General features: G+C 32.4%; 2 protein-coding genes and 1 pseudogene across 3 annotated transcripts; 2 read left to right on the top strand and 1 right to left on the bottom strand.

Moving 5' to 3' along the window:
• Positions 1–377: 377 nt before the first annotated feature.
• Positions 378–2,977, top strand: LOC140813272 (aluminum-activated malate transporter 10-like). 2 transcript variants are annotated; one of them, XM_073171766.1, is made up of 6 exons: positions 380–888; positions 971–1,108; positions 1,203–1,475; positions 1,563–1,684; positions 1,783–1,926; positions 2,015–2,977. In XM_073171766.1, exons 1-6 carry the CDS (start codon positions 549–551, stop codon positions 2,450–2,452), a joined length of 1,455 nt encoding a protein of 484 aa, XP_073027867.1. In that variant the 5' UTR covers positions 380–548; the 3' UTR covers positions 2,453–2,977. The 2 variants fall into 2 exon arrangements, with proteins under 2 accessions (XP_073027866.1, XP_073027867.1); XM_073171765.1 differs by having other exon boundaries at positions 378–888; positions 1,203–1,684.
• Positions 2,978–3,524: 547 nt separating this feature from the next.
• Positions 3,525–4,790, bottom strand: LOC140812234 (uncharacterized; annotated as a pseudogene).
• Positions 4,791–9,750: 4,960 nt separating this feature from the next.
• LOC140811295 (calcium-binding protein KIC-like) lies at positions 9,751–10,122 on the top strand. The gene has a single exon (XM_073169159.1). The coding sequence runs from the start codon at positions 9,751–9,753 to the stop codon at positions 10,120–10,122; it is 372 nt and encodes a 123-aa protein (XP_073025260.1).
• The last annotated feature ends 2,519 nt before the right edge of the window (positions 10,123–12,641 follow it).

The raw sequence follows: 12,641 nt of genomic DNA, 5'->3' as shown, positions 1-12,641 counted from the left end.
TCTTTCCTATATTTTATGAATAATAATTGATGGCATGATTAAATACATTTTATTTCCAAGAGAAATGTATAGATACTAAAATATAGCATCCGGTAAATGATGTAATAGTTTTAGGTTCCACCAAAAATGTTCGTGCATTCGTTTTGTTGAGCCGATTTTTGAATATAAAGCTCCCATTAGCGATAATAAAAAGGGAAATGCAATTGATGGCAACAGAAGAGAACACCACTTAAACTGACCTACCAAAATATTTATGTTGCCCGTACTATCCTTCAAATTTAGCTATTATTTTATGAATATTTAATAACATCAGAAATATACCTATATATTATCAATTATTTTATAAAATGCATGTGTGCTGTAGTAGTGGTATATATATACACATGCATGTGTGTAATATATGTATGTGCTTGATCTGCAATCAAACACAACTACCTGGCCTGCAAAGAGAGACAGAAGGACATTGGGTAGTTCTTGTCCTTCGAACCATTCACTGAGCCAAATAAACAGTTATTTTTTCCCTTTGTAGCTTTACGTATTCCGAAAAGATGGTCAAAGAAAGTGAGGCAAGCGGAGGATTGGAATGGAGGATTAACATGCCGGATGGATCATCGAAGATTTTAGTACCCGAATCCATGCCACGAACTAGAGTTTGTGGAGCATTACAAGGAGTTTTGATGGGATTTTTGTCCAAGTTCTGGGGGTTCATTCACAAGGCTTGGAACTTAGGATTGAACGACCCTAAGAAGTTCTTTCATTGCATTAAAGTTGGGTTGGCTCTTTGTTTGGTGTCAGTTTTTTACTACATGAGGCCATTGTATCATGGAGTTGGAGGAAATGCTATGTGGGCTGTTATGACCGTAGTGGTTGTGTTCGAATACACCGTGGGTGAGTAGGCCTTAAAATCGAAAGAATAATATTTGTTTGTTGTAAAATTTATGAGTAATCACATTAATATATATTAATGCAGGTGCAACATTATGCAAATGTGTGAATAGAACAATTGGAACTTGCTTGGCTGGAGCACTAGGAGTTGGCGTTCATTGGATAGCTAGTCAGTCGGGAGATTTTGAACCCATAGTCCTCCAAGTCTCAGTTTTCCTCTTAGGTACGTACATCTTTTACAGACAATATTTATACATATCTAAATAAATTTGTTACTAGGAGAAATTCATTACCATGGGCGTGCATTTTTCTTGCAGCCGCTGCAGCAACTTTCTCTAGATTCATTCCATCAGTCAAAGCACGATTCGACTATGGGGCCATGATCTTTATCCTCACCTTTAGCCTAGTTTCGGTTTCAGGCTACCGTGTGGAGAAATTGTTCGAGCTCGCTCACCAGAGACTATCCACCATTGCAATAGGGACCTCCATCTGCGTCATCACAACCATGCTTTTCTTCCCCGTCTGGGCCGGAAGCGAGCTTCACAACCTTATCAAAAACAACATGGAGAAGCTTGCTGATTCCTTGGATGGTAAGACCAAACAACAATATTCACGATGGAAAATCATATTGCATGTAGGGAGAGTTAACGGACTGATTTCTTCCATTAAAAACGCAGGATGTGTAGCAGACTACTTTGCCAACGATGTGAATGCTAATAATGTCAAGACCGAAGCCCCCAACAAAATTTTGCTAGGCTACAAATGTGTGCTTGGATCTAATGCGACCGAAGAATCCTTGGTGCGTTTGCTTCTTCTTTTCTGTTTCGTGAGAACCTACGTGATAATGCACATTAAAGTGATCACCATTTTGCTGAACCATGATACTGCTTTTCTCAGGCTAATTTTGCCAGATGGGAGCCTGCACATGGAGGCTTCAATTTTGGACATCCGTGGAAGGAGTACCTAAAGGTTGGAGCTTCACTTAGGAGCTGTGCTTACTGCATTGAAGCCCTCAATGGTAGCATCAATTCAGGCGCAAAGGTATCACAAATGGATCCTGCAGGTTCAGTTACATATTATCCTTCATTAACTATAACTAAACATTCATGCCTTTCTTCGAAATTTTCAGGCTCCGGATGTCCTTAAGGCACATTTCAGCAAGTTCTGCTTAAGATTAAGCTCTAGTTCCTCAGCAGTAGTAAAAGAACTCTCCACTGTTATCAATACGATGACAAAATCGACGAAGATTCATCTATTAGTTCAAGAAATGAACAATGCCGTGGAAGAACTTCAAAATGCCTTGAAATCTTTCTCTGAACAATCAACTGCATCAGTAACTGTACCAAAACTCGAAGAGTCAGATAACGGCGCAGTAAAAGCAAAAACAAGTCCCGCCCTTGTACAAATTGTACCATTAGTCACAGTATCATCCTTACTCATGGAGATCGCAGCAAGAACGGAAGAGATTGCAGAGACAGTAAATTCACTTGCAAAGAAGGCAGAGTTCAAAGTTGAAAGCGATGAAAAATCAAAGCAAATCCATAACCCAAAAGCTTTAACAAGATAGTGGAATAAAAAGTTGGAGATTATATTACAATAAATTCCCTTCAGAAGATTATGGTTAGATAATGTAACTGAAGAATTCTGTGGTATTTTTTGTTTTGTTTTATGAGCTAACTTATACAACGTACATTAAACCAAACTTGCGTTTCATTACCAGATTACAGATTTTGAACAAATCCAGGCATGTTTAACGTTTTAAACGGAAGCGCGGAGTTTGTTACAATCGAGTTTCGAATTCGAAATTCAAAAAAAAAAAAAATTCTAGACCTGCAGCATCTCAGGGCCATCCAATCAGATTCACATACATAACCATATTGTAAAATCAACTTTTTTGGAAAAAACAAGAAGATAATATAAAGCCAGAAATAACAGATGTCAGCAAAATGGACAGTATATTTGCACGACAAGTCCAAGACACTTCTTTTGGTCGTGGTGTCCACTGTAGAGTCCATTACAGCTACTGTTATTATATCCTAAGCTAGGTATAATTCACTAACATTTGTTTATAATTTATCTTTTCTATGTAATATTTAATTTCATTAATCTAATGACAAATCTATGAATTTACATCAAGACACTAATTTGATTTATCTTTGCAAACATATAAAACATAAAAATCAATAAAATATCAAGGGTCCAAACCATGAAAAACTGGTCAAATTTTTTAAAAAAATTCTAGTACATGTTCCACTAGTTAAAATATATTGTGTTCGTATAACAATGAAGAACAGTTGGGGAAAGGAAAAATTCATGATCATTTTTTTTAGAGTTTGCAAACACTTCATTAAGCTATAATACAATTTAAAAATTTTGAGTTGCAATGTTACCACCAGCTATAGTCTTTTGGTAAAACGTCGATCGATCGGTTTTCAAATTGGTATCTAAGTCAAGATCACTGATTCGATTCTGATTGATCGCAAAAAGTCCACTATTGAGAAAGATATTATTGTGTGTAATAACTGTCCCTACTGGAAGAACGATCGAACCATGTTACTTAAACTGCTAAATACTCGATCCTACAACAATCTATCCATATATTACATCTTCACAATTATTTCTTTTAACTCAAATTTTCATGACATCCTAAAAACTACTCAACTATCATTATATTAAAATTTGATAATAAATTTATCAAATAATTTGTAATATGATTTAACATCTACAAGTTTGTTTCCCCCAACAAACCAGACATATAATCAAACTTTTTGGAGAGTAAAATTGACACCATATTCGATCCAATAAATATTACCCAACTAAATGGACGATATATAATGAGAAATACACATTGAAGTCCCCTACTAAGAAAATGGAAGCATTAGTCTTCTCTCCAAGTGTGATTGCATTTCTTGCAGTTGTAAAATAAGGTCATTGGTTCATCAGGTGACCTGGTTTGCACTTGGGAGAAATAAGCTTCCTTGTGATTGCACTCGGGGCAGGCAACCGCTGCGCAACGAACAAACGTAACCAAAATCATTTACACGATTAATCACAAATAGCAGCAGAAGTCGAATTTATTGCACTTGCACCGAACAAGGAGAAAGAGCAAACATATAGATAAGAAGCACGAAAACCATAAAATACTCTATAAAACACAAGGCCTGATCTAGGAAGGTGTTGATGTCCTAGATAAAAACACTCAAAAAACACCAAGATAGCAAAATCGTATGGAGTAGAGCTGTAGAGACCCGAGGTGGTGTTGAAACTCTTGTTGTCGTCTTTGGAGAAAATGGGATGGATTAGCCTCTTAGCCAAGCGTAAGTGTCTCTTTATCTTAACCTGTTAAACATAAACCCGCGCATGTATCCATAAACACAAAAGAAAAGAACAGAAAAATATATTACAGATGGCCAAGCAAATTACCTTGTTCTCTATTTGACATACACAAGGACATGTTGGGCAGAAGAATCTGGCTGGCCGCTCCATGTGATGTGAGGCAACTCATATAGCAGCATATTTGAACATATTGGGCAGAACTCCATTGATTCACTATTCGGATCTAACCTTGTTGAGAGTTGCAAGAGATAACAGCTTCAAACAGAGAAAAAGACAACACAAACCAGTCATTGCATCTCAACAAAAAAACCAAAGAAAGTTAAAATAATGACTAATCTTTACAATCAAATCCATGCACCGTCTTCCAGAAATTCAGAAAAGAAAATAAAATTTAACAGAAACATATACAGAAGAAAATGGAAGGGAGTTTGTAGCTTTCATTGTTTTCAACACACCAAAAAATGAGGACAATAGTAGTATTTACAGGTACAAATTAACCATCTATGATCTAAAAAACTAATAACATGCCTACGATTATTATCTCCAAATATAAAAATCCTCTCGTGAAAAGATCGACAACATTATCTTCAAATGCTTAGATATGATAATTTAGGATCAAAGATTTTTTTAGCACTATCAAACACATATTAAGGGATGTAACATATCCATATAAAAGTTTTTTCTTTATTGTGTACTATGATCAATTAATATATAATCCTTATGAAAATATTGAATTCTTTGCTCAAAAGAAAATTTCATATTTTCAAAATCTTTCATCTAATTACATTTGTATTTCAATTACTTGCAATTTTAGTAAATTTTGCATTCATATCTACTAATATGAATGAATTATATGTGTATGGAGTAATATCTCAATCCTCATAATTACTTTTGTCATTTTATTGAAAAGATAATCTTTGAGTTGATATTTCAAATCATTCATGGATTTTTCTTTGTATATCACTATTTAGTCAACATCCATGACAAGTGAAAACATTGTCTCACTATGTACTTGGGGACTTTTTAAAAAAATTGGATTGAGTTTAGTCCATAAAGTTTATATGTCAATATATATTCAATATATACAAACTACAGTTTTATGTATTCATTGTTTTTCATACTGATAAAAGATGATATCAAAATAATTATCAATAATCATATTACTTCGATCTCATAGTTTTGATAAAACAAATAATTTGTTTAAATATAATTTCTTACTGATATTTGTTATTCATTAGAAATAAAATTATTTTGATTTATCAAATTCTTTCATTGTATCATCTAAAATTACTTCTTCTGGAGTTTTTATACTTTTAGGATAGAAAATCTTTTGAATTTATTGGTCGACCACGCACGCTTATGACGTATTTTAGATTTACTTGCAAGTAAAATACAATATGTTCTTGTATGACATCAATTTATTTCAGATGTTTCAGACACCTAAACCTTTTGAAGGTTTTACTATTATTTATGTCACGCTATCTTCAAGACGATCAATCTCTTTAATTTTGACATATAAGTTATTCTGTAATTTCATTTGAAGGGGTTATTGGTTCTATATTTAAAAACCAATTATATTTATAGTGGTTCATACGAGAAAGTTTAAATTGTTCAACTAGAAAAACTATAAGAGATAAATAATATATTTTATCTATTGAACATTATATCAAAGAATGTATTTGAAATTTTGAACTTCGGGTTCACTTATATTTCACAAAAATTGATAAAAAATAAAATAATAAAAAAGACAACACATTTTCATTGATATAAATTTAACTTCAATGTTTATCCCTTTCAATGTTGGAAAACATTGTTTTACTAAAATAACAATTGTTATTGCATCCTAAAAATCTCATTGTTATTAATTCAACATACTTCAGCATAAATTCCAACATATTTTCAATATCTCCTAGAGACTCAATATATTGCATTTTTTTTTTTTTTGCACAATCAATAATTTTACTAATAAACTTTAACTTAAGACAATATCAACATTAATTAATTGTCATAATTTCTATAATATTTGTTGCAGGTAGGGGTGAGCAAGATTTCGGTTAAACCGAATTAACCGACCGAACCGAGCCAATTCGAAAATTTGGTTCGGTTATTTTGGAAATTCGGTTTTCAAATTAAAAAAATTCGGTTATATCGGTTAATTCGGTTCGGTGACGGTTTTCAAAATTTTGAAATCGATTAACCAAATTAACCGAAATAATAAATATTATTATTTAATGATTTTTTATTTATCAATTTTTATAAATATTTTAATTTTTAATTTTAAAATCGATATAATATGTATTAATTGTGTTCAAATAAAACATATACATTTGTGATGTGTGTGATTTTATGTTTTTATGCATTTGTGTAAAAGTAGTGTTAAAAAAAATTACATATATAACTAAAGTTAAATCACAATTTTTTTTTAAAACTAATCGATTAATTCGGTCAACCCGATTTTAATTCGGTTCGGTTTTCATCGGTTATGAAAATTAATTCGGTCGGTTCGGTTATTGCTAAATATTTCGGTTCGGTTCGGTTATGGATAATTCGGTTCGGTCAGTTACCGAATTAACCGAATGCTCACCCCTAGTTGCAGGTAATATATCACATCTCCAAATATATGTTGCATTATTTTCAGAATCAATGGTTCAATAGTTGATATGAGGCATTTGAAAAATAATCAACAAAACTTTTTTTACTGATAATTATTATTCTCAGTAAATATTTTCACAAGCATTAGTGATCTTCTCGATCCTTAATAAATCTATTTAAAGTTACAATAAAAATGTAATTTAAGTGGTAATCAATTTCCTCCAAATAACATAGATCATGCTTGATATAAATCATTTAACGTACTTCAGCTACGATATAGTAGTTCGAGAGAACAATGTATATCGGGTACAATATTCAATTAAGATGTCTAATATTTTTATCGTACTACAGGCACAAATATTTTCTTACGACACTTTAAACATATAATTTTCATATATATATATATATATATATATATATATATATATATATATATATATATATATATATATATATATATATATATATATATATACCGATTTTTTATAATATTTATTTCATCAAGTGAAAAACATTCTTTTCTTTTAAAAATTGATCTACACATGAAACAATAGAAGAAATCTCGAGACACTTGAAAGATAGATAGATCTATATAGATGGAACGGACGGGAAAGTGATTATTCGAAAGTGGTATTGTTGCTCCTTTTCGGGAGTAGACTCTGCGGACACAATAGCTCGAACCTCCAGAGTCCAGAACTGGAGAAGGCTTCGCCACCTTTGGAGTCCCCATTTGCTCAAGAGAAGCTCCTTCCTGAAAAACGAGAGGTTGGTATCAATTATGTTCATTCACTTCAGGAAATGAATCAAATTAATCAGGCAACTTTCAATATTAGTCGCTCATTATTTACTTATGTTTTCGAAAGAGTTGAAACTGAAAAATTAGACATATTTGTTTTCCAGTATCTTCTACTTAAAATATAAGTTGTAACGAATAAATCAATTAGGATAAGTAGTGATATATAGTAGAAACAAAAAATCCGGGTTAGCTAGACTTCTCTACTTTAATCTCGCATTTGGACAAAGAAAACGGTGAAAAATAATGTGAAATTTGAAACTTTAATGCAACATAAAATAATAAAAATTGCAAAATTTTTAGACTTACGTGGTTTTCTCATGCTATCTCCAACCAAAATTTGGTACAGAGGATAGCTCTGCACCACATCTTCTTTTTAAAATTTTTTCTTTTTTTGTTTTTAGTTATTATGAAAATATGTTAATTATCTTATTTATTTTTTAAGATTATAATTATTATTTTAATGATTTGATATTTAAAAACAAAATTAAAATCTATCAAATAAATTTATAAATAGATTTTTAAATAATATTTATTTATTTATATTAACTAAAAATATTTGATTAACGGTTTGATTTAGTGATTTATAGATAATATAATAACCAAATACAAATGAAAATTTTAATGGAATAATATAATTTATAAAAATACAAAAATAACAATTGGAATTGTTAATTCTAACACAAATACAAAACTATTAATATATGTAAAATAAAAAAATATTACGAGAATATTTTTTTTGGTAAAATTTGAAATAAATAGCTAGGTTGGAGTTGGATGTTGAATTTGGTGTAGAAATTCAATTATTTTAGTACAAAACTTGCATTAAAATAGAATTAATGCTTGGAGATGGTCTCACATATGTCTCAACTTTTACAATAATTACATTTAAAAAATAATCATATTATCATTCAATTTATTCTCTATACCACGAGTCATATAATCGAAAAATAAAGACAATGCCCAAAGAGTTTTTTTTTAAACAAAAAAAAAAACACCTAAAAAAAAGCAGTAAGATTCTTAGCTTTTGGTTTTCTAAAGCCACTAACTTATTCGATTATTTTTTTCTGCCATCGATGTTTTTTTACATAACTCGAGTAACGAGAATAAACCAAAACAAATCAAAACAAAAACAAATGAAAAAAATAAAGCAAAACCACACTCAATATTTCAAAATATGAGAAAAAAAACCTTGTTGTTTCCTTTTATTTTGTTTAGACAGATTTTGATGTGTATAATATCTGTTTTAGTATTGTTACGTGAATCTTGAAAGAAAGAATTGACCCCAAATAAAAAAAAATATATTTAATAAATTCAGCAGTTTCAAGTGAAAAGACCAAAAAAAAAATCTAAGTTAACGAATGAAAACCAAATATCGACAAAATTATTGGACTAAAACGAAAAACATATCAACTTACGAGATTTGAAAGTGTTATTTCGAGAGGCAAAAGCCTCGCCGTTTCCAAAATTCATTTCAAATCTTGGGAAATATCATTGTGAATTCTGAACTGACAATACGTACAGTACAAGAATAACAAGCAAACGATGAGATATGCACCAAATATGAAACTTCGAGGAAAAAGCTAGCACGTACGTCAAGATAACATCACCAATCACATATAAAAGTCCCACTATAAACTAGCAACTTCCTGGAAAATCACCATATCGTGGAATCTAATGCCAACGACCTAAAATAGATACATGAACAAACACTTGTCAACCCGTACGTGAGCGATATAAAAAAGAATTTCGAAAATGGGGGATCGTTCATTTTTCTTGCAACTATCTTTCTTACAAGCTACATGAGCAACTCCTAAGCACTCGACAAAGACCACTGGTGGACCCAAAAAAATAACTGTGGACACGATTTATACGTTTAAGACCTGGTTAATGTACCAATAATATTAAGGTCGAATTGAGTTTTATATGAAAAAATACATGTGACGCTTTTACGATCATGGTATATATCAAATGTTTACTTACTAAACTAAGATTAGGAAAGAATAAATTAATCATGTCAGTGGAGTAAGCATAATTACTCCATTGTCCTAACCCTGGTACGTTTTCCTATAAAAGGAGCACAGGGGCTTACGAATTTTTCCATGATCGAGTGCTGAGTGTTTCTAGCTAACAAAGAAAAGAAAATGGAAAGGAAAGGTGAATTAGGGGCCGAATATGAAGACTTGTTGGATGTGATGGCAGAAAAGTTGGATGTGGATAGGTTTGTAGGAGAGCTTTGCGTGGGTTTCCAACTTCTGGCAGATCCGAAGAAAGGGTTGATCACTCCCACCAGTCTGCAAAACAACTGTAAACTTTTGGGATTGGAAGAAGAAGATGTGGAGGCTATGGTGCGAGAAGGTGACTTGGATGGAGATGGCGCGCTTAACCAGATGGAGTTCTGCATTCTTATGGTCAGACTCAGCCCGGGGATCATGCAAAATGCGGATGTATTGCTTGAAAAAGCCATTCAAGCCCACCTCCAACCAACTGCATCTGCATCTGCATCGTCTTCATAATTATTATTTCTGGCTTCTTTTCTTCTCTTTTACGAATAAGTACAACCACCGTTATGTTAAATTGATTTCTGCTCCGGTATCATATATATGTGTAAATATTGATGAATCTTGCGGGTGCTAATCAAGTGATCTTTTACTTTTTCTCACAGGAAATTAATATATATCGACGTGATATTGAAAAATCTAACTTTTGAGATATTATATACTTAAATCTCAAGCGACGATTATAAGATCCGATTCACAAATACTATTTAAGGAAAAAAAATACATTAGAATGACGCCGGAGTAGAAATGACCATCTTCCATATAAATTGGTTATCGTTTCAAATTTTACTTATGTCAGTTGAATATCGTGTGTAAGATATTCAACTGACAAAAAATTATGTTGGTTCTGATTTCTTCAATAAGCCATTACGGGGACTGCAATTTGAAGAAAACGAAACTCAAATATAGATTTATAACAAATTTGAGTTAGAGACAAGAGAATACCTCTTTGTCTTTAAACGAGTTTGTCTCACACGTTATGCTCACAGAATGTGACAATTAATCCAAAATATAACGACTTCTATTTTAAATAATAACACTACAAATCAGAAGTTTTATAGCCACAAAATGATGCAAACTCTCTTAATAAAAATATGAATATGATATACCGGTGCACTTTGATTTTGATTCACTCAATCTATTGCTATTATTAATTTGCAGAATAATGTGTGTATTTCAATTTGTATGGATTGATTATTAAGCAACAATCCTGGAGACTGCGGGTGCTGGAGGATGTGTAAGTCTAAAATTGTCTGGAAGTTGTTGTGTGAGATGTTGCAACAAACCTTGAGACAAGGCAAAAATAGAATGTAACTTGAGGTCAGAGTTGAGCTCTATTTCTTTAAGACTAATTTGTCTCACACACGGTACTTACTTATAGAACGCAACATTTCTCTCTCAGAGTACAACGACTTGTATTTTGTTGTAGGAGAACTCCTAATCACAAAACTTAGCGAATTCTAAGATGATTTTTGAACTTGGTTCAATAAAACCTGGGCAAAGGTTTCTTGTTTTACAACATAATATATAGATACATAGATAGGTATGTATGTATGCCTCTAAGACTAAATTTATTTACCAAAGAAAATGGACTTGGTTCGATAAAACCTGGGGCTGAGGAGTGGCAAATAACCGATTTCAAGTGGAATGCGATTAATTATTAAGCATCCACTTGATTTCAGCATTTACGCGAGTATATTAAGGCATAGTGTAAAGGCCCGAAAATTCGTGCTTGAAAATTTTTGCGAAAAAAATTTAAAATTTTCTTTTAAACTAAATGAAGTATCAACCTCATAAAATAAACTGTTAAATAATGTTTAATGTTTAAAAATAGCAGCGGAAGAATTTAATGTTTACAAAGTAACAATTTAAAATAATTCAACAAGAGGTAAAATGTTTGAGCATAAGAATCGTAAGTGCTGAAAATGAGGTCCTCGGGTCCCACTACTGCCGACCAAGCTAGCTCACTGGTCCCCGCCCTCAGCCACGACATCAGCAGTACCTGCATCAATCAAGTCTAGTGAGTCTAAAGACTCAGCATGCATAAATCGTATATAACGAGTACATAAATAAATAGTAAAATTTTGCATGGGGTAAGATGTCGTATCAGGAGTCATAAAGTGAAAATACTTCGCCATAAACAATTATAATACGTGCATAACTAAACTGAACATCGTAGTAAAAATGGTTGCTCCATCGAGCCCTGTCATAAATATCAAGTAACAATTTTCTGGTGAGACTATGGTATCCGCAAGTGGCCACTGCACTAATATAAACTGCAAAATGACCGGTGACTGGCGACCGGACCGATAATTGGCGATCGGATTTAAATATGCTCGTCTGATCAGACAAAATGCCACAGTATACTGGGTGGTACAAACTGAAACTGACCGGTAACTGGCGACCGGATTTACAAAGTCTCCCATGATAGTGCTACGGCCACAAGCAATATCGCATAAATCTCAAAAATGAACATTTTAAATTTCTATGCACGTAATATAATTAAATGGCATCATCAAATCTGAAAAATTTCAATCTCCTGTATTAAAATCATTTACTTGCGATAATTTTAAAAATATCTATATGACTTGATTGAAGAGTCAAAGGAGATATAAACATGCCTTGGTTTGTTTTGACAGAAAACAAACGAAATAACGACGCGGCGCGGCGGAGACGGAGTGCTCTTCTCTTCCTCACTTAATTCCTTTAAATTAAGCATGCACCATAATTATTATAATAGCGTAAAAATCGTAAACGTGATGCATGAACATTTAAAAATATCATGATTTGTGCTCAGGGCGCTGCTAGGACCAAAATCTCTCCCCGGGTGCAAAATGATCATTTTGCCCCTGGAAACCCAAATATTATCGTTTCAACCCTGGACCTCTAAAATTGACCCGAAACTTACCAAACTCCCTAAAATGTCTCAAAACATTTTTAAAAGTATTCCTAGACTTAAATTCGAGCCCAATTTT

This window comes from Primulina eburnea, chromosome 14 (assembly GCF_022965805.1).
Source record: "Primulina eburnea isolate SZY01 chromosome 14, ASM2296580v1, whole genome shotgun sequence".
Taxonomy (NCBI): Eukaryota; Viridiplantae; Streptophyta; class Magnoliopsida; order Lamiales; family Gesneriaceae; genus Primulina; species Primulina eburnea.
The sequence above is the reverse complement of the archived record's forward strand: the minus strand, read 5'-3'. Positions and strand labels throughout refer to the sequence as shown.